At 43.0% G+C, this 23,299-nt stretch overlaps 1 protein-coding gene across 5 annotated transcripts in view; it reads right to left on the reverse strand.

Moving 5' to 3' along the window:
• NCAM2 (neural cell adhesion molecule 2) overlaps positions 1-23,299 on the reverse strand; it is a 373,071-nt gene that overhangs the window by 120,497 nt on the left and 229,275 nt on the right. For all 5 annotated transcript variants that reach the window (XM_029578509.1, XM_029578508.1, XM_029578510.1 and 2 more), the window contains 6 exons: positions 17,846-17,963; positions 15,095-15,255; positions 11,543-11,688; positions 7,800-7,950; positions 7,205-7,392; positions 2,123-2,219 (listed from right to left, as the gene is read on the reverse strand). In XM_029578509.1, coding sequence (XP_029434369.1) covers positions 2,123-2,219; positions 7,205-7,392; positions 7,800-7,950; positions 11,543-11,688; positions 15,095-15,255; positions 17,846-17,963 — 861 coding nt within the window. The remainder of the gene's footprint in view (positions 1-2,122; positions 2,220-7,204; positions 7,393-7,799; positions 7,951-11,542; positions 11,689-15,094; positions 15,256-17,845; positions 17,964-23,299) is intronic.

A 23,299-nucleotide genomic window follows, 5' to 3' on the forward strand; every position in this document is an offset into this window, starting at 1 on the left:
GGATGTGCACACATGTGCTGATATACCAGGGCTGGTGCAAGGGAATTAGGTGACCTAGGTGAACCTTCTGCCTTGCGCCCCCCCCCCCAGTCGCACCCCCCACCTCCAGTCTCAGCCCCGACTCCTACCTTATTTGCACGTGCCGAGTGTGTGCTTCTCTGCTGAATCTCTACTCCTCTTTGCTGCGAGAGGGATAGGCTCCGCGTATGGCCCCATATGGCTGCTCTTCAGCGCCCCTAATGGTTGGGTGCCCTAGGCGACTGTCTAGTTTGTCTAACGGGATGCACCATCTATGCGATGTGTGCACATCTTACATCAGAGAAAAAAGGGGCAGGGTGTGGGTGGGGCATGGACATTCTGGGGTGTGGCCAAGAGATGAGCATGCAAGTACCTATGCACCAGGTCCAGTGCTGCGTAAGTTTACTTCTGCTATGGAGGAGATGTAAATTAAAAAAAAAAAAAACAGGCATCCCTGAGGGGTATAAGGGGTCTCGGGTAACTGGGGGAGAGTGCAGGCTAAAGAACTAGGGTTAGTTTGAAGGACCTAGCTCTAGACTGTGTGAACTGGTAGATGAACTGGTGAAACTGGCCATGGCATGGACGTGTGCTTGCTCTAAAATTCCCCGTTGCGTGGCTCAAACCTGACTTTACATGGCTGTGCACACTTACTTGCAAAATTAGGTGCACACATGTACGCCTAGGCTATTTTATATCACGTGCATATGTGCTCTTATGTTATAAAATTGCCATGTAACTGAGTGTGTGCACCAACGCCTATGTGTACATGTGTAACCACTTGCTTATTCAAAAGTTACCATCTAATTGTTCATGAAATCATAAAGACAGCAATATGCGCTTCTCCAGCCCCCACTCCCCAGTGCATTCATTTTCACACTGGAAGTCAAATAAGAAATGCTAAAAAGAGGACCCTTTGGGAGGTTCCTTGAATGCTATCTCACACCCTCTGTGTTTCCCCATTCAGACATTTACTAGCAATCACTAGCCTGCTTGGAAACCTAAAGAAAAGGATACTACAGTCTTTTTTATTGTAAAAGTTATCTAATAACTTAGTCGAATGCATTCTGTGGATGCATCAAAACGTCCAAGAAATAATAGAAGAAAAGGATACAACTCCTACAGAGCAAGCTGAATGTAGACCAAAACAAAAACTAAACAGCTTCAGTTTCTTGGATTCTTGCTGAAATGTCATGATTAAAATATGGCAACATACACAAGAGTACATCCAACTCTAGACATTAATGCATAAAATCATAATGGGGGAAGGAGGGGTCTTAGCTACAAGCCCCAGATCTGCCTTCCACTTCATAAATTAAAATGAGAAAGTGCTCTAGAAATATCTCCAGATTTAAATGGAACAAGTATTGACTCCATGGTCTAGGAGAGAACATAAATCAGGTAAGCCTTCGGGAGGGAATAATGATCTTAAGTGATCAATTGCCTTCATTCTATGACTTTGGCGATGTGAGAGTGGCCACTATGACTTTCCATTAAAATAACAAGATTACATTATACTTCTGTCATAAGGAACATTTCCCGACACCTGCTGTCTTCAATATATTCCAACTGGGCAAAGGTCATATTTTTTCCAGTAAAAGGGTTACCACTTAGATTAATTCATCTCAAGGCTGGACAGGTGATATTAATACAAACACAGGCACTTTTTAACGCAGTCCTCTGATTATAAAAGGAGTCATACTAGAGTTGATACTTGCAGAGAAATGACGGTACCATGGAGCATAATAACAGTAATAAGGTTACTCAGGTGTGTAATTTAATCTGAGCTACGGGCTTGTTGTGACACAAGCCCTTCTCCTCTAATGTACAATGGGGAATTTTTCATGGAAAATAAGACATTTTCCTGCTAGAGGAATAGCTAGGATTTTTATAATGCAATACTTACCATTTTTATAGTGCTATTGGCCACATGCAGTGCTGTCTAAGTATTCAGGCATAAATCCTTCCCCAAAGAGTTCACGACGGGAGATGAAATGGTTTGCCCACTGTCACAAAGAGTGTCAGTAGAAGAAGTGGGTTTTCCTGTGCCCATCCCCCTAGGCCACTCCTTTTAGAGCATTATTATAAGCAGAAGGGATTTACTCACCTGCCAGTGCAAGGATGAACTCCTGAAATCTTGTGCCTATTCTGTTAGTAGCTGTACAGTTGTATTTTCCAAAATCATTGTCAGATAATGGAGTAATCTTATCAAAAATAAATGAAAGTTGTACTTTAAAAGGATTAAATATGACTCAATGCAGAATTTCCAACAGCATGCTATAAATCATTTCTTCTTGAAATAAAACTGCATTATGGTATTCTGAACCCCCCCTAATCAAATTAAAGAGAAAAGCTTGAGTAACATTTCAATAACACCTTGAGCCAATCACATAACTAACATTCCTTTCTGTGCTGGGTAAAACAATGTGTTTCGTCTTTCGGAATACGCCCCAAAATCAATTTGTACAAAAAGGAAAAGCTCCTAAAGTACTGGGGGAAGGACAGGAGGGAGTAACGGAGGCAGCTGCAGCTGCACTGGAGCTGGCACATGCTCCGGGCGGCCGCATCATCTGCAGCTTCACCCAGTGAATACATGCGAACGTCAGTGTAGCGTTAAAGAGCTTTCAAGCCACTACATTTAACACAACAACCCCCCCCCCCCCCCCCCCCCGCCACTGGAAATGTGCTCATTTCAATTCCATTATCACTTAAAGCTTGACTACAAGGAGGAATATATTTACTTGATATGAAGAAATGAAGACGAGTAACTCTGGCTGGAGGAAGGAGAAATATCCGCTCCCTATTTTTACATGCTGCATAGGTATTTCATACCTGAGAGCTAATTTATTTAAATATATTTTAAATTAATGGGAAATATGTGCACTTGAGTTTAAAATTAAAATGAAAATCATTGTCAATAAAAAGCAAGTGTCCTACGTGCATTAATGCTTCCTATTTATTATTAAAGTATGCACATAAGAAAATTATACAATGGATTAATACCAAGTGGAGGATTTTTTTCTTTTTTTTAAATTAGAATCCACTTCCTAAAGGAGAAGAATGCATTCACATTTTTCCCTAGACACAAATGAATGCCCTGTACTGCTGGAATACTAATGGCAAATAATTTAAAAAAAAGTCCTGTAACATTTAAATAACACCCTTAGGTCTTTATTTTGAGCCTGTCATATAATTGAATTTAAATGACAGTACCAGCTCTCATAGCTCTTTCATTGCTGATTGTTTATCATAATGAATAGAAGACGAAATTGCTTCTCTTCCCACAGAGAAATGTTGGCAATGCAGATGGCACATGGGGAAGAGAGTCACTGACACGCCAGGAAGCAGAAACTTGAACAGCTTAGCGAGCCAACCGGAAACCAATTTCCAAATATAGTTTCTGTCCGGGTGCTCTCTGATCAGCATGGCTTGTGGCTGGCTTGCCTGGAGGTAATAGAAAGTGGAAAGCAGGATGCGCACCGTCCATGCAGTCTTGAATTATCTGCCTTCGGGTAGAGGGAGCTTCCATGGATTTAGCATTTTCTTGCAGTAAAGAAATGCACTTGCACTGGTACAAACTCCACAAGCACTTTTACCTGCATGGTTTGCACCAATAAGCAAAGCAAAAGCACAGTGATTTTTGCCTGCTTTCTCTGTCTAATTTTTCAGAAGGCAACAAGTCAAATAGGTTTTACATGCACTGTCCCATTCTCAGCCCTCCCTGCCCCAGGTCTGCCTCAGCAATATGTGGATGCAAGCATGCATGATGTTGAAAAATATGCATTCTATTAACCACAGACAGGTAAAATGCTTTTGATTATTGCCCTCAACCTTTCATGTACATTTTTATCTTTAGTCCCTTTCAGCAGAAGCACAAGGTAATAACATTCTGCACCAGAATTGTAGGTGCAATTCCACAGGTGATCTTGACCCTAACCTTCTGGGCCACACATTGATCTGAAAGGGGGCTTGAGGTGTGGGCTGTGGCCAGTACTGTGCACTTCCACATAGAAGATCTCTGGTTCGGTTCCTGCATTGGGTTTTCCACAGCTGGGATTCTGTGGAGGGAGGGGTGAATGAAGAGTTGGATTGGCCATCATTGTTCTGGTAGGTTGTTTAATTGGTCCAGTCCCACCCCCAGAATGTATTTAGTATTTTCACTGGCTCTTTATTTCAATGATTGGATGATTCCAGGTCATGAGGATTTCTTTATAAAGCACAGAGCAGACAGTTTAGCATTAAGCTATGTCAGAAGATCCTGCTCAAGTCAAACCACTGGAGAGTATGTCATCTTAACCTCTGAAGAAGAAATCTATTTGAAACTCGGTCACGTTGGGATGGTTTGGGTTTAAAGATTCGCTCATCCTGTGGTTCTCGGCGGCTCATCAAAGTTAAGTGTTTATCATATGCTGGTACGCACCATATATCGGTGGAAAATAGCCTGAAGTTCATTGAAATTGAATGTTTTTAAATGCAATTTTATAAAAAGATTGTTTAAAAAAATGTTTTTTTTCAGCATTAAATGCTGGAACTGAATAGGTGGTAGTGGTAGTGATAATTAAATTGATGGCACCGTAACCATAATTAGTAAAGTAATCAGCCATATATGAAATTACTACCATTTTTTTTTCTGTTTGCGGGGTATCCTATTCCTGACAAACAAGCTCCCGTAACCTGGGGGTGGTCTCCTCATTATCCATGCAGGCTCACATTTCATCAGTAGTACAATCCACTTACTACAATCCGCTTACTCATTGAAGCTGTTTCTTTTGTCCTCTGATTTCCAGTGACTCAGTCTCTGGTTTTGTCCTCTTTGAATTATTTTAATGTCTTGCTGCTAGGTTTTCCAAAATCCTATCTTCAAGCTTTGCAATTAATCAGAAATTCAGCAGCTAGATTGATTGCTGAACACATTTCTTCCATTCTAACTGATCTACATTGGCTGCCTATTATCTGGAGTTTTAAGTTTAAGGTTTTATCTTTGGTTTGGAAGGCCATCCATGGAACTGCTACAGCATGTATTACGTAGTTAGTTTTCTCATATCGTTCTATCCATAGTTTGTGATCATCTACTCAACATCTGCTAGAAATTCCTTCATTAACACAAGTGCACCTGGCGACTTCTCGTAGCTGGATCTTTAGCGTCGTTGGGCCCAATCTATGGAACGAACAACCTGAGTTCATTAGGTCAGAGAATAATTGGCTCCGTTTCCATACATTGTTAAAAACTTATTTCTTTAAGCAGGCATTCCCAGATAGAACATGACCCAACAGGTTTGCTCCATGATTTTCATGTTTGTATTGTCTATTTTCGTTACATTATCTGTATTGAGTGGTGTTATTTTATTGTAACTGTACATTCATTTTTATTTTGTTTTTAAATTATTGTTGTATTCTATTAAGCAAGTGAGTTTGTTATTCGCTGAGATCTATGGATTAGCAGAATACAAATTTTCAAATTAAATAAATAACAAATAAAGGTGGATACCTGGAATGCCCTTCCGGAGGAAGTGGTGAAGACTAAAACTGTGAAAGATTTCAAAGAGGCATGGGATAAACATTGTGGACCCCTAAAGGCTAGAGGATGGGAATAAATAAAAAAGCTTGGGGGTAGTACCTGCACGGAGCGGCAGTTACTACCCTTAACAAACATGGGGGTAACCTGTATGAAGCGACAGTTACTATCTTGGGAAGCTTGCTGGGCAGACTAAATGGACCATTTTGATCTTTTTCTGCTGTCATTACTATGTTACTATGTTAAATAGTTCCGTCTGAACTAACATTTTGGGGCGGATTTTAAAAGCCCTGCTCGCGTAAATCCGCCCGGATTTACGCGAGCAGGGCCTTGCGCGCCGGCGCACCTATTTTCCATAGGCCTGCCGGCGCGCGCAGAGCCCCGGGACTCGCGTAAGTCCCGGGGTTTTTTGTCGGGGGCGTGTCGGTGGCGTGTCGGGGGCGGGGCCGATCGATGCGGCGTTTTTGGGGCGGGACGTGGCGTTTTGGGGACGTGGTTTCGGCCCGGGGCGGTCCGGGGGCGTGGCTGCGCCCTCCGGAACCGCCCCCGGGTTGCATCTCGGCGCGCCAGTGGCCCGCTGGCGCGCGGGGATTTACTTCTTCCTCTGGGAGGCGTAAATCCCCGGACAAAGGTAGGGGGGGGTTTAGATAGGGCCGGGGGGGTGAGTTAGGTAGAGGAAGGGAGGGGAAGGTGAGGGGAGGGCGAAAGAGAGCTCCCTCCGAGGCCGCTCCGATTTCGGAGCGGCCTCGGAGGGAACGGAGGCAGGCTGAGCAGCTCGGCGCACGCCGGCTGCCCAAAATCGGCAGCCTTGAGCGCACCGATCCTGGATTTTAGCAGATACATGCGGCTACGCGCGCATCTACTAAAATCCAGCGTACTTTTGTTTGCGCCTGGAGCGCGAACAAAAGTACGTGAACGCGCCGTTTTTAAAAATCTACCCCTTTTTGTTGATGCATTGAGCAGATGCAGAGTTTTCCTACGTTGGAGTGTTTTGTTATTGTTGGGCGATAGGTCATTCCCTGTGTGGAGCTCATTCTTCATTGATTATTTTTGGTGGAGAGAGGTGGCAGAGGGTTATGTCCATCACTAAAGGCAACACCTGGTGATTAGATTTATATATGGATCCCTGGTACATGGCTTCTGGCCTGAGGACTGTTGTTGCAATGACTAAATTAGGAACAATGGGAGGCAGAGTCTATTAAAATAGAGGGGACATGCCTGGGTAAGTGCAAATGAAGGATCATGGGGCCAGAATCCCAGTCCTGGTTCACACTGAGCTGGAGGAGGAAGGAAGAACTCCAAATTACTAAACTAGAGTGCTCAACGCTGACTTTCTTACTGCAAGCCATAAGAAGGTATTCGTCAAGAGAGCCAGTACTAGGAAATGACACAAAGAAACCTAGAAAGCAATCCAAATGCATGCATAGAGGCCCAGGCTTTGTTGAGGCCACCTGATTTCCCTTCAGTCTGCAAGCATTATGCAAAGAGCAGAAGTCAAATGATGGGGCTTGGAAGTTAGTTACCTACACAGCAACATGTTCTTACTTTTTCAGGAAAATGTTTAATAACCATTAACTCATCTCTTCTAAATTTGCCAGTTTAACAGTCAAAGCCATAGCACAAAACTTGCTAATTATCATTTCTACATTCAGCATCCTGGATTTCAAGGCTTACCTCTAATAGCAATTTCCTTTCTGTATCATGAGTGTTTTTATTACTAATATTTTTTGCAGGTAATGCTATTTTTTCTCTTTTCCAGTAAATTGATGCCAAGGGATTAGCAGTCACATCACAGCTGATATTAATAGGATTACCTTCCCATGAGTAATATATAGTTTGATTTGACAAAAATTTGGGAGCATCTGTAAAAACAAAAGAGAGGGCTACATAGTGTGCATGACTGGGGTGCTTCAGGCACATTTAAGAACATCTGGCTCTGCAGTTTCATGCGAAATCAGCCAGTTTGGTTACGTTTGGTTAATTTATTGCTATCCTTCCACTATCAGGGAGAATAAACAGTCTATTACAGTTTCTATGCCCGTGACTGGGCGGTGTTTCTACCACACAGAACAGACACACAGAACAGACACACAGACACACAGAACAGACACACAGAACAGACACACAGAACAGACAGGAAGAAAACAATGCAAAATAGGAAATGTAGAAACTTGCTATTTCATTTCAAATGAAAGCACTCACACATTGCTGAAAATTAATTTTCTTCAGTGCTTTTAAATGCCATTGTAATTAAAAGGTCAGGACTTACATTCAATCTCCAGATACATGCTCTTTTGGTGACCCCCAATCCTGCTAGCAGCCTCACAGTCATATCTGCCAGAATCCGACAATGTCACGCCTTTGATACGAAGCAGCGACTTCCCTGGCTGACCTTTCATCTCTATTCGGCTATCAGGGCTCTGTTTTTAGTAGATGGAAAAAAACTAACATTTTACTAAATATTTATGGTCTGCTAACATGCTGGCTCAGAACAAGGTCCATTTAGCCCAGCATCCTGTCTCTGACAGTGGACATTCTGGATCACAGGAAGTTTCCAGTAGATTCATTTCTTGTTGCCTGCTACCTGGATAAGCTGTGGCATTTAAGACCTCAAATCTTGGCTTTGACCTGTAAAAGGCCTCCTCCATACATGCGCGTGCATGTACCACAAAGAAACCTGAGATCTGCAAATAAAGCTCTACTAACTGTCCCCTCTGTCAAATCAGCACATCTCACGCAAGTAAGGGAAAGAGCACTGTCACTGGCTGGTCCTGTACTCTGGAATACCATGCCACTCGAGATAAGACTACAGACAAATCTGAAATTATTCAAAACTAATCTGAAAACCTGGCTTTTTAAACAAGCATTTTATAAAGATAAAGAAAAGGAGAAAAATAGTTGAGCGATAAGGATGCACCAAGCTAGAAGTTTTTAGTAACCTACATAAGCATATTAATGTTAAAATCAAACTGCCTAATTTGTTCCTAACAATCAGGTTTAATTTACATACCTAGTTTATTATTTTACATTGTTACCGTACTATGATGGCACACGAGTAATTTGTAATCTATACCACCCATATTTCTCTTTATGTTGCCCTTCTGTAAACCGTTGTGATGGTATTTAACTTAACGACGGTATAGAAAAGTTTTTAAATAAATAAATAAATACATAAACCATAAAATGGGGAAAGACCTCTTTTATTCACTGTGCTAGTCACCTTGATCATGTCCTCTGGCAACAGATTCCACAGCTTGATAGTGCACTGAGTGAGAAAGTATTTTCTACTGAATCCACTGGTTGCTAGTTTGATGGAGTATCCCTAGCTATTTATTTATTTATTTTTAAAGCTTTTATATACTGCAAAATGGTCAGGGTCTGACCGTCTAAGCGGTTTACAAATAAAAACATACATAGTTAAAAACAATACTATTCATTCATTCTAACTTAATGCGGTATAAAATTGACAAAGAACTTTAAGCTTTAGATTCTACATTCAGTATCAAATCTTATCAAGTGAATCAGATTATTTTATTAGGCATTATAGTCAATTAACTGATATTGTAGGCTACTGTAAACAGGTATGTTTTCAGATATTTTTTTGAATTCTTTTGTATTTTGTATTAGTCTGATTTCTTCTGGGATAGAGTTCCAGAGATGAGGACCTGCAACTGAGAAAGCTCCAGTCTTGTCGTTTTTATTGATGGAACCTCTAGAATGCATTTAATCCATAGAGCGTAGTTGTCTAGTTGGTTTATATATCCTGAGTAGAGAACATAGCCATTCAGAGTTGTATAGTAAGTTGTGTATTATTGTGTTACGGTCTGGGTGTGGATCCTTGGGCCGACCGGCAAGATGACGGTCGGAAGGCAGACACACTCAGCAAGGGAAGGATCTTCACCTGGAAACCCGTGACCCTACCAGAGAAGCTGTTAAGGCCCGGGTCGCTAGGACTTAGGTGGCTTCGCCCTGGAAGTCCGAGGTCCCCCCAGGAGGAGCCCGTAGGGACCCGGACCGCTGGGACAGGAGAGTCACTGGCGTGAAGGAAAACCTGGAGCGGACTGGGGTCAGGATTGGCAGCAGACAGGCAGAATCGAGAGAAGAACCAGGATCAGGACAGGCAGCAATCAGGCAGAATCGTGAGACAAACCAGGATCAGGACAGGCAGCAATCAGGCAGAATCGTGAGACAGACCAGGATCAGGACAGGCAGCAATCAGGCAGAATCATGAGACAAACCAAGATCAGGAACACTGGAACTCAGGAACAGCAACTACTCTCTCCAAAGAGTGACCACGTTGCAAGGCAAAGCTGAGGAGCCAGGTGCCGGTTTAAATAGTCTGCCGGCGTCTGACGTCAAGAGAGGGGCGGTTCAGCACTTCCGGGTGCTGGACCTACAAAGGCTGGCTCTTCGCGCGCGCGTGTTCCCCAGCAGGGGGAGGGGCTGAGTACAGGACGCGACGGCGTCTCCACGAGGGAGATGCCGCTGCCATGCGGCCAGGAAGGCCTCTTGCCACGCGGCTCGGGGTGCGGTTGGGGAGCCCGGAGGCCAGGTAAGGACCCGGTCGCCGCGCAGGCGACTGGGGTCGCAACATTATTGTAAGGATTTTGTAAGAAATACGGTAAGGTATGGGAAGCCAATGAAGCTGTTGTAATGTCGGAGTCATATGGTCTCTGCGGGATAAATTGTATAGAATACGAGCTGCAGAATTTTGAATGAGTTGCAATGGACAAGTAGTGACATTAGGAAAACCTAAATATAATGCATTGCAGTAATCTAGACTTGTCAGGATTAATGCTTGAACTACTGATCGAAAGTCAGCTGGGAAGAGTAATGGCTTTAGTTTTTTCAGCATGTGAAGCTTAAAAAATGATTTGTTCACTACTGTTGATATATTGTGCGTCACAGATAATTTGGAGTCAATAATGATGCCTAAGTCTAGTATTATTTAAAAGGGTAAATAACCATCCCTACTTACCTGTTCCAACTCACATGATTTCATAAACTTCTATTGTGTCCCTTCTCAGGGACACTTTGTAAATACTAGGGAATATTACCTCTCTATAAATCAGGACCATCTCTGGATTATTCTCGGAGAGGAGTAAAACATACCAAATTCAAATTCCTCATCATTGCTTACTTTTTCTGTTGTAAGACTGTCTCCATTTTCCTCATCTGACTAGGTGCAACACATAGTAGTGCTGCCATATTCAAGTGGCACCCCTCAGGCTCGCTGCTCTAGAATGTGGATGTGCATAATCTTTATTCTTGTGATACTATAGGCCTGATGCACTAAAGTCATTTGCCCAATTTGTGTCTGTAGTATCAGTCCTGTATGGAGGCCTTTTATAGGTCAAAGCCCAGATTTGAATCTCCTTTCTTGTCTTAAATGCACGAGCCTTCATCTCTCAAAGAAAGGACACAATGTGACATTTTAAGAAATCACGAAAGCTGATCAGCTATCAAATTTCTGTTCACTTCTAGTGCTACTTTAAACTAGAGATGTGCGAAGCCCGAACTTTTTGGTTCGAGCTTCGTTTTCGGCCCACCTCTGGAAATTTTGTATTTCCCGCGGTTCGGGCCTTTTAAATTCGGGGGGGACCTGAATTTCGATTTAGTGTGCACTAATTCCCGTTAGTGCGCACTAAACCCGAAAACAAATTTTTCCTGAAATTTCTGGAAAAACTCATTCAGGATTCGGGCTTCCCGAACCAGGACAAATTAGGCAATTTTGTTGAAATTGCCTAATTCATCCTAGACGAATGCACATCCCTACTTTAAACTCACTGACAGAAAATGTATCAGTATATTTTTTTATTAAGTGTCAAGATTTTTCTCTGCCCTACAATGGCCTTCTCTGCCTAACAATTGCATTGATTGTTTATTATTCAGAACATGATTCAAACTATCATTTTAAATTCCAAATGATGCGAAGTGTTTTGCTTGCAATATTCATAATATGATGTAAGTTATATGACACTATGCCATGAAAACTGGGTCCCTCACTATTACCTTGTCACCTTCTGAGAAAGTCATTCCATCGCTGGCTCTTTTCCATGTAATTTCAGGAACAGGCTCACCTTCTGCTTCACATATGAGTGTTGCAATGCCATCCTCCACTGTGGTGTCATTTTTTAATTTTATTATATGAGGCTGTACTATAAAAGAAAGACTTTACATTAGAATACCTGCATGTATTAGTATTATTGGTGCTGGCATATTTACGTGGTCACACTTTGTGGACTGCGGCTTCATAATTGTTTCATGCATAGGGGATCTGATAGAATTCCTAAGAGTAGATGTATGGAGAGCATGACAGGAAGGTCAAAATACTACATGCATCCACTGAGTGGTATTCAGGCCATCCTGCAAATAAGAACTAAAATTTGTGACCCTTGAGCTGTATTTTGAATACTTCCCAATTAATAATTTTTGGATCCAAAATAATGAGTAATGGATTATTTTAAAGTGTTCTTTTTTTAATTCTAGATTTAAAAAAAACTGTTTTCTGAGATTAGCTATTACCTTTATGGAGATAAAATATATTACTTCCTCATTAAACTCTGGATATAAGGTATCACAAACCTGATATTATTACCTGTTTCATTATATTAATGTTTACATTCTTTTATTGTAGTTTCAAAATATAGAAATAATATGAGCACATGGTAGATATGAGTGAGAGAGAGAGAGAGAGAGAGAGAGAGAGAGAAAAAAAGAACCTTGCTATAGTGCCTATGCCCTAGACAGTTATTTGTATCCCTATGGGAGGGCCACCTAGTAATTCGAGGTGGGGATTAGGTATGAGCGTAGGGGGTTGGGGGCCACTTTCACATACAACATGAGACGTACGGAAAGAACAGTGGTCTCTAGTGAAGATTTGCTGGCTGTCGGAGTGAGGAAACTCACTCCAAGAAGAGATTTGGGCAACGTTCTCTCCACCTAGCTTGATGGACACTACCTGGGCAACAACAAGCTAGGTGGAGAGAACGTTGCCCAAATCTCTTCTTGGAGTGAGTTTCCTCACTCCGACGGCCAGCAAATCTTCACTAGAGACCACTGTTCTTTCCGTACGTCTCATGTTGAATGTGAAAGTGGCCCCCAACCCCCTACGCTCATACCTAATCCCCACCTCGAGTTACTAGGTGGCCCTCCCATAGGGATACAAATACCTGTCTAGGGCATAAGCACTATAGTATATAATCTCTCTCTCTCTCTCTCTCTCTCTCTCTCTCTCTCTCTCTCTCTCTCTCTCTCTCTCTCTCTCTCTCTCTCTCTCTCTCTCTCTGTGAGACAATTGCTCAGTTTCATATAACATGTTGCTTGCAGCACCTAAGAGTGGAAATAGGCTGTTTGGACACATTTGTGTACTGCAAAGATTCATTGGTTGTTTTATCGCAGTGCACGATGTTTTCACGATTTGCGAATCCCTTTCCGCAAATGGCGAAAACATCGCGTCACGCGATGTTTCCCCGCTGCACGGAAAATGCCTTATTTGCATTGGACACGCCTCCTCATACGTTACCACTGCGATATTGGAAAATGAGGCCCCAACTCTATATTCTAGCTTGTTTGGGTAGTCAAAACAAGTTGGTGCCAGATCCAGGATCTTGTAATGCCCAGAGTGCTTGCTGTAATTATGACAGCTTAGTATCCTCTGCAGTTATGGAAGGAAAGTTGTTCACAATGCTCCAAGAATTTTGAAAATGAACAAGTCTTTGAAAGAAGGATTGTATTTACTATTAGGGATGTGAATCGTGTCCTCGATCGTCTTAACGATCGATTTCGGCTGGGAGGGGGAGGGAATCGTATTGTTGCCGTTTGGGGGGGTAAAATATCGTGAAAAATCGTGAAAAATCGTGAAAAATCGAAAAAACGTAAAATCGCAAAACCGGCACATTAAAACCCCCTAAAACCCACCCCCGATCCTTTAAATTAAATCCCCCACCCTCCCGCACCCCCCCCCAAATGACTTAAATAACCTGCGGGTCCAGCGGCGGTCCGGAACGGCAGCGGTCCGGAACGGGCTCCTGCTACTGAATCTTGTTGTCTTCGGCCGGCGCCATTTTCCAAAATGGCGCCGAAAAATGGCGGCGGCCATAGACGAACACGATTGGACGGCAGGAGGTCCTTCCGGACCCCCGCTGGACTTTTGGCAAGTCTTGTGGGGGTCAGGAGGCCCCCCCCAAGCTGGCCAAAAGTTCCTGGAGGTCCAGCGGGGGTCAGGGAGCGATTTCCCGCCGCGAATCGTTTTCGTACGGAAAATGGCGCCGGCAGGAGATCGACTGCAGGAGGTCGTTCAGCGAGGTGCCGGAACCCTCGCTGAACGACCTCCTGCAGTCGATCTCCTGCCGGCGCCATTTTCCATACGAAAACGATTCGCGGCGGGAAATCGCTCCCTGACCCCCGCTGGACCTCCAGGAACTTTTGGCCAGCTTGGGGGGGCCTCCTGACCCCCACAAGACTTGCCAAAAGTCCAGCGGGGGTCCGGAAGGACCTCCTGCCGTCCAATCGTGTTCGTCTATGGCCGCCGCCATTTTTCGGCGCCATTTTGGAAAATGGCGCCGGCTGAAGACAACAAGATTCAGTAGCAGGAGCCCGTTCCGGACCGCTGCCGTTCCGGACCGCCGCTGGACCCGCAGGTTATTTAAGTCATTGGGGGGGGGGGGTTCGGGAGGGTGGGGGATTTAATTTAAAGGGTCGGGGGTGGGTTTTAGGGGGTTTTAGTGTGCCGGCTCACGATTCTAACGATTTATAACGATAAATCGTTAGAATCTCTATTGTATTGTGTTCCATAACGGTTTAAGACGATATTAAAATTATCGGACGATAATTTTAATCGTCCTAAAACGATTCACATCCCTATTTACTATAAGGAGCTCTGTTTTTTTCTGAAGTTTGGTAGTGTCATGCATTTTTCCACTGCTCTGATAGCTGCACATTGACTCATCGTGCTTATGATGTATTCCCCAGGCATGCTGAGAATTCAGGAACATGACTGCCTGCAACAGCTTTCTCGGACTGTCAAAACATGACTTTTAGCATTGAATTAAAAACACCCAGACAACTAGATTTATTTGTAACCTGATAAGCAAATGGACCCTTTTACATTGGTAGGGCAGAAAATGAGTTGCCACAGCTATCTGTTAATGTATCTCCTCAGCCTGCTAATATATTCTTCAGGAATGCCATGCACTGCATTTCATGATTTCCTGTAGGGCCTTTAAAAGCCTCCATATGGGCTAACATATTTCCAAATCAGACACCAAAACAACTCATTCAGCAGTCATGTGACCTGAACTCACCCCCCCCCCCCCCCCCAAAAAAAAAAAAAAAACCAAACAACCCACACATCAGATTCAGGAGACAGCTTCTGTGTGCACTGTGATGGGGTTTTTGAATGTTTCTCACAAGTACAGTAGCAAGTTAACTTCTCATAGAACAATCAAAAAAGTAAAATGCTCCGAAATCTGCGTGGCGGTGGACTGTACCCTTCAACTTGATTCTAAATGCCAGCTGCTCATTGTAAAGAGAGAGGAAATAGAAAGATGGACCATGTCTTACTGAAAACTTGTAGGAATGACTCCTTTTCCTCGCTCCCTGCCTTATTTGAGGCTCGGCAGATGTAAGAGCCCCCATCGGTGCTTGATATGTGTTTCACGGTTAGCTCGGTGTTGCCTCCTCTCAGTGAATATTTGTCATTTTCTTCCAGGAGCTTTCCATTCCTGAGGAAGAAGAGGGGTACGCACCATAAACAGAGTACGGCAAACTCTTCCCTTCTCCCCATTCTTTACTTTCTAATGGAATATAATTAGATGATTATGACTAGCATGGACCAGCACAGCAACCACACTATTTTGTCTTGAAAATGGTGGCAGGTTTTGCGTTTAAGGATTTTTGATTTGGAAAGTCTTTTCACTGTTCAAAATAGACTTTTTTCATTCATAAATCTGGAGCAATGGTTCCCAAACCTGTCCTGGGGAAACGCCCAGCCAGGCGGGTTTTCAGGAGATCCACAATGAATATGCATGAGATACATTTACATACAGTGGAGGCAGTGATATTCATTGTGGATCTGACTGGCTGGGTTTGGCACTGGAGCAAAACTGGCATAAACCTTTAATAAATCAGCTCCATTGATTACAAAATTAGTCATTAACTTCTGCCTTAGTAAATCAGTTTTGTTTGTTTTTTCTAAGCTGCGATGACTTTGTTGTATTGCGTCTTCTTTAAATTATCTCTTGTTCGTGGGCACATCACTTCTTTGACTAAACATGAGATGGTGCAGATGGACTGTCCTGGGCAGGGCACTTTCCATTATGGCTTCAATCCTTAATTTCTAGCTAGAACCTCAGGGAAAAGACTAGACTAAAAGCAAAGTTGATTTTATGAAAGAGAACAAGCAGACATATATAGAATATTACAATGAATAAATATTCCCTTGTCAAATGAGCAATCAAAAATAATTAATCACATAAAATTCTAACTAATTATGTACATATTTAATAAAGTTTTAAACTGTTTAATTACATCTCAAAGTCAAAGAAGGCATGCCTGCTAGTATCTCATGATTTTTCACTTGCCGAGCCTTCTAATTGTAAATATCTGATAAAAATCACAGAGGAATACAGACTTGTTCATTCTGTTCCATAGCCTTGCTTCAAAGGCAAAGGGCTTGAATACAGTCTGTAAATGAAATGAACTGTTTCTGCATTTCCAGAATGTTAATCTTCATATTAAGAGCTGGCTATAGTCTACACTGACCCAAATCTGGAAAGACAATTAATTTTACTACCTTGCTAGAGAATTCAGAATTTATCATTTCACGTACAGGAATCACTTTGCATGTAGAATCAAACAGCATTACCATGAACAATACAGGGTCCCAAAACTGACAATATCACGGACTTGCATTTCAATGCAGGATATTTTTAGCAGGAGGTTTAATTCTTCTTTGCCAATGGTCACAACTAGAGATGTGAATCGTGTCCTCGATCGTCTTAACGATCGATTTCGGCTGGGAGGGGGAGGGAATCGTATTGTTGCCGTTTGGGGGGGTAAAATATCGTGAAAAATCGTGAAAAATCGTAAAAAATCAAAAAAACATAAAATCGCAAAACCGGCAAATTAAAACCCCCTAAAACCCACCCCCGACCCTTTAAATTAAATCCCCCACCCTCCCGAACCCCCCCCCCCAAATGACTTAAATAACCTGCGGGTCCAGCAGCGGTCCGGAACGGCAGCGGTCCGGAACGGGCTCCTGCTACTGAATCTTGTTGTCTTCGGCCGGCGCCATTTTCCAAAATGGCGCCGAAAAATGGCGGCGGCCATAGACGAACACGATTGGACGGCAGGAGGTCCTTCCGGACCCCCGCTGGACTTTTGGCAAGTCTTGTGGGGGTCAGGAGGCCCCCCCCAAGCTGGCCAAAAGTTCCTGGAGGTCCAGCGGGGGTCAGGGAGCGATTTCCCGCCGCGAATCGTTTTCGTACGGAAAATGGCGCCGGCAGGAGATCGACTGCAGGAGGTCGTTCAGCGAGGCGCCGGAACCCTCGCTGAATGACCTCCTGCAGTCGATCTCCTGCCGGCGCCATTTTCCGTACGAAAACGATTCGCGGCGGGAAATCGCTCCCTGACCCCCGCTGGACCTCCAGGAACTTTTGGCCAGCTTGGGGGGGGGCCTCCTGACCCCCACAAGACTTGCCAAAAGTCCAGCGGGGGTCCGGAAGGACCTCCTGCCGTCCAATCGTGTTCGTCTATGGCCGCCGCCATTTTTCGGCGCCATTTTGGAAAATGGCGCCGGCCGAAGACAACAAGATTCAGTAGCAGGAGCCCGTTCCGGACCGCTGCCGTTCCGGACCGCCGCTGGACCCGCAGGTTATTTAAGTCATTTGGGGGGGGGTTCGGGAGGGTGGGGGATTTAATTTAAAGGGTCGGGGGTGGGTTTTAGGGGGTTTTAGTGTGCCGGCTCACGATTCTAACGATTTATAACGATAAATCGTTAGAATCTCTATTGTATTGTGTTCCATAACGGTTTAAGACGATATTAAAATTATTGGACGATAATTTTAATCGTCCTAAAACGATTCACATCCCTAGTCACAACATCATCATCATGTTCCCAATGTGGTCGGGTGGCAAAGTGTTAATCCTCCAATGGCCATCCTCAGCTCAAGGCTCAGATGCTGTACTTGAACTTTTGCCGAAAAGGGGTTGAGAAATAATCTGCATTTTGACCAAAAGACTTCCAAGATATACTATTGTGGGTCTTAGAAATGATAAAGTAACACGTTTTAGTGTTCCTAGAGTTTTGCTTACCTGTACCAATAGATTTCAGGCTCCGGTGAGCCAGTGGCACGACAGATTAATGTTATTGCCTCTTGTCGCTCTGCTGTAGCATTGAAGGTCCTCTGTGGTATTGTAATAGCTGGAGGGACTGGAGAAGATATTAAAAAAAAATGTTCAGTCTGACACCCTCGCTTTTTGTGGGTTTGAGGTCAGTCCTTGAATTTTTTTTCTTTTTCTCTGGATACCAATTGGATTATTGTACATGGAGTTTGCCATTTCTTTGCATTGTACTCAAATATATTTTATTTGTTGCAAAACAAAAAAATAACAATGTTCCTGAGTTAATACTGTGCAGAACTCCCAGAGGCCCAACTTAAACATGTAGTCCTAATGCTTATGTTAGATAGGATGTAGCCTTTTGCCTGCCTATTTAACAGTCATTTAATAGAGGACATATTATATAACCGTTTACTGCAGTCGATATACGCTACTAAAGTCCATTGTAAAAAGGGGAACACACACATACCATTCAAAACACGAACAAGGTTATTTATTATTTGTTAAATATTATTGATACTCTCATTGTTCCTTGTAATAATGTTAATGTTAATGTTCATTGGTTGATTGTTATTGTTCAATGTTCTATGTAAAAAACCCCGGTCTAACCTCCCAGACCAGGGCAACCTTTTTGTTACATGTAAACCGGATTGATTTGTATTGCATACAGGAATTCCGGTATATAAAAATTAAAAATAAATAAATAAATGTTAACTTTTTCTTTCTATGCAAAAGTACCATACTAGGGAAAATGTTTATACCCAATCCTAAGTAACTAAACAAGGACGACAATCTTAATATTTCAAACACATTTTTTGAGGCAAACTGGTTTTCAATCAGTCTTGCTATGAAGCTGGAAGGGCAGACTTGGAGTAACTTAAGTGGCTAGTGGACGGTGCATGGAACAGGCTCACGGTGGAGATGGTTGGTTACTGAGGAAACACTGAGATAGGCACAGAGGTTCCTTAGAGCTTGGGGGGAGGCAGTCTCTGGTGCCTTGGAGCAGGTAGGGAGAATGGTCAGAAGACTGGGTTTCTCTGCCTTGGATTTATGTATCACACAAATAACCCCACCTGGTGTTTTTATCTTTATGTGGATTATTTACTGTATACCCGCTCAATATTTACAATTGTTAATATTCATTAATTTGCTTGTGTTTTTAATTCAAATTTGTTAGGAGAACAGGGGATGGTTTCATATGTTAATGGGCTACCTTCCAGGTGCCATAGTTCTTGTAATCATTAACGCACCCTCCCGCCTCCGGTTTTTTATTCAAACTTATATTATTAAAAAATCTATTGAGCTGGGTTACAGAAAAATAATATTGAGCGGGTATACAGCAAATAATCCACATAAAAATAAAAACACCAGGTGGGGTTATTTGTGTGATATATTATATTCATTTGGTGAGGTTCTTATTTGGAAATATTGGATTTATGTATGTCAGTGTTAAACACAGGATTCAATCATTGAAGAAACAACTGACTTTCTTTCTTTCTCTAAAGATATACAGCACAAAAGCTTACGCTTTAGAAGCACCTATCTGCTTAACTGCTTAAATACTTTCCAAATTAAAAAGAAATGCAATTTGTATCTATTACATCTATAAGGTACTTTTGGGAAAACGCTTTAGTTTGAAATGCTGAAGTAATATTTTCTGTTCAGCAGATATTATGTGCTACTGAACAATACATAGACTGTTACCGGCAGTGCTGTGCACAATAAGCAGAGGTAGTGAGATTAGCTGTAAGAATGCACATCATTATAAAGATAACTAACGCAAATGATTCTAAAATATCTGACCGGAAGAGATTAAAATGTATCTAAAAGCTCAATGGCAGAGTAAATGTTGAATACAGAGGCCATGAAGTCTGTTGAATTTGCAGCTGACTACCCAACCTGGTCAATAAAGGAATATAATAAATGTATAACAAATATCATATGTACACTAGGAGAGATTCGGACTGTGATTGGGTGGGACAACTGGATTGGGTCCAGGGCTGCCTGGCTGCTTCTCATATAAAGGATTGGCTTGGAAAGGGATGGAAAGATCTACTTTTAGACTCCCATGGCGAATCCTCACTGTAGGTTGGTTTGGTGCATCGCAGTACTAAAGCTCAGGGGAAGGGTCCAGAGGGGCTGAAGAAGAGATAGGATTGTGCGCTTCTCCCTCCTTTCACCATTTTGGGTTATTGAACTGATGGGATTTCTCCTGCCCCATTTCACCATGGGAGGCGGCTGGGAGGGCTGATGGCAAGCCCAAGGGGATTTTTGCTTTTTGGCTGCATGAGCTTTTTTCAGGGGTGGGGGTAGGGGTGAGAAGGGCTATTTGAAAATGAAAAAAAAAAAAAAAGCATTTTGGGAGAGCGGTCATTTTTTGGAAAGAAAATAGGATTTTCTATTTTGTTTTAAATGAAAGCACATGATAGCAAAAGTTGAACTCCCAGGAAATATAATAAAATGGGTTTCTTGGAATCTAGCCTTTAAAATGACCAGCAAATGAATCCAGGATTCTCATGCCAAAGAGAAAATTGTTCAAGCCACACAGCTTCCATGAAACAGAGAACTTTCTTTCATGCTAATTAGGTCCTCCCTTGGCTGCTATTTAGAGGTCAGTGCATCAAATGGATGAAGATGAGAGCACTGTGCCAGCAGCATACAAGTGTTCCTTTTTCTCCCGAGAGTTCAGTTATCGCCCGCTGTCACTCACCTGAACGACTGCAGTCGGCAGCGTGGGGAGGGGGGCACTAGCTCTGACTCCTTGCAGCATACCTGCTTTTCCTTGCAACAGAAGCCTAAACTCGGAGAACACTTCCTGCCTCTCTCAAACATTTAAAGGTGAATTTTAAGAGCTGGGCGCTCGCCAAAATCAGGAGATGTGCAAGCATGTAAGACTTGCACGTGGCCACCCGATGTTAAAAGCAACCTCCATGCATGCGCATCTGTGAATATCTCACGTGGAACAAGGAAGGGGGATGTTATGGGAGGGGCATGGGGCAAGAGAAGTGTGCACAAGTGCTTACGCACCTGGGTGCACAACCAGTTGGGTGTTACTTTACTTCTGCTATGGAAGAAGTGTACGTTAAAAAGAAAAACAAAACAACAAAACAGGCATTCCTGAGTGGTTTAAGGGGTCTGGGGTAACTGGGGGCAGGGCATGCAGGCTAAAGAGCCAGCGGGGTTTCAAGGACCCAGCTCTAGACTGGGTGGTGATGGCGTGGAAGGCGCCTGTTATAAAATTCCCCCACTTGCGCAGCTCCCAACGGATGGGTGCAGCTGTGCATATCCAGTGGCAAAATAGGGAGCGCACATTCGCCCGCCAAGGCTATTTTATAAGATACGTGCGGATATTATCAACCAGCCATGTTCCTGGGTGCGAGCCCATGCACACGCATCAATGTGCGCCCCTTTAAAAGTTCCCATCTTTCCTTATAGCTTTATCACTTCTTTGTTCCTTCATTGAAATTAGATAAAAGTCAGCCAGCAAAGTTTGGGGGGAGAATTAGCACCTTTTGAAAGCTAACGGATGAGTAAAGATGCAAGCATTCAGGACCCCTTTCCTCACACTTCAATGTCACTCCCTAAATTAAAGCTCCAGGCCCCCTGTATGTGCCTGTGGGAGAAAAAGCTCAGTAAATTAGGATCTGCCGATGAATAAAGTCGCATAGAAAGTGGGTGCCGAACAGTCAGCGCCCGCTCTCTTAACGCACACATGGTGCCCCATGCAATATTAAAATTAGGGGGCTGCGTTAGCTAGTCCCTAGCGCATCCTTGCTAACGCGAACCCGGCGTTGGTTTTCGTGACCGCCGTATGGCAATAAGGGAAACTGACGCCGATAAACCCCGGCGGTCACAAAAACCATTTGGGTTCACTTAGCAAGGATGCGCTAGGGACCCTAGCACATCCTTGCTAATGCAACCCCCTAATTTTAATATTGCATGGCGCCCCCCTTTGGGGCACCATGTGGTGTGTTAAGAGAGCGGGCGCTGACTGTTCAGCGCCCGCTTTCTGCGCGACTTTATTGCATCGGCCCCTTAGAGCCTAATTTACTGAGCTTTTTCTCCCAGAGCACGGCCTACGGCCTGGAGTTTTAATTTCGGGAGTGACATTGAAGTGTGAGGAAAGGGGTCCTGAATGCTTGCATCTCTATTCAGTTTATCCTTAGCGGCGGACGGCCACGAAAACTAACACCAGGTTTATCAGCATCGGTTTTCGTGGCTGTCTGCCGGTAACAAAAACCAACACCAATAAACTTGGCATCGGTTTTTGTGATGAGCCCATTCGTCAATTTTTTTTCTTTTATTTCTTTTCTTTTTATTATTTTTTTGATGCGCACATCTATTAATGCCTGGAAAAAAGTTGATAAAATGTAATGGGACAGAGATGTTCCAGCTGTTTTATATGATGTTTGTTGGCGCTACTTGTTTTTCCTAAGTTACGGTGTTGCTCCGTCTGTGTTGCTTATACTGTGTGTGTACTTACCTTTTGTTCCTTTTTTTCTGTCACAGCACGGTAATGTTTCCCTCCCAATAAAAATTATTTTGAAAAAAAAAAATGTGCGTCGGAAACACACATTTTTCTTTTTGTATCGTGAGTGAATGCCTAATAGCCTCATTCACATACATTTGCATGTGAAGAGCGCTATTACATTCACTCTGCGTTAGATGCGTGTTGAATAGGCGCAAATCCCCTTATTGCATTAGGGGATTGATTAGCAGGCGCTAATCAATCCCCTAATGCAATAAGGGGATGCAGTTGGATGCATTCTACCCGCATCCAACTGCACGTTAAGAGTGCGCTCGGCTCAGCGCACCATATTGCGTCAGCCCCTAAGATTCTCTTAAGCTTGTTTATAAAGTCTTGGCATGAATGAATTGTCCCTACTCTATCTCATGTATTGTTGTGGACACATACAGTGGTAAAGAATAAATATGCTGTAACATTGATTTTAAAGGTTGACTTCAATGAGTACAACCTCATTACCCAAATCAGATGATTTATACCAGAGAGAACACTATTGATGTTCATTTGAAAATTATTAAATTTTGACACGGCCATTTGATAAATACACATCTCACATGCAATATCATTTTATTCTTTGGTTAGATATTCCTACTAATAATAAGAAGGTGAGATCTAGAACAGAAGTGGAATCTATAACAGTAAAATAATAAAGGAACAGTTGCTTCGAAGACAATGAAAAATAAGGTTTAAGCTGTTGGTGTTATTCCTCCTTTCCAGCAGCCTCTCAGAAACACAGGGAATAAGAGTTCTCCTCAGATTACAGATCATCTTCGCGTCTGTGCGCTGTGAGGCAGGAATATGAAGGAACAGCTTGAGCTCAATATTCTAAGGCTTTTTACCATTTACATTTGGTATTACTTGGACAAAACCCAAGATCTGAATATTTTCCCCGGCTTTCTGGC

The sequence above is a fragment of the Rhinatrema bivittatum genome, chromosome 15, assembly GCF_901001135.1.
Source record: "Rhinatrema bivittatum chromosome 15, aRhiBiv1.1, whole genome shotgun sequence".
NCBI classification, from domain to species: domain Eukaryota; kingdom Metazoa; phylum Chordata; class Amphibia; order Gymnophiona; family Rhinatrematidae; genus Rhinatrema; species Rhinatrema bivittatum.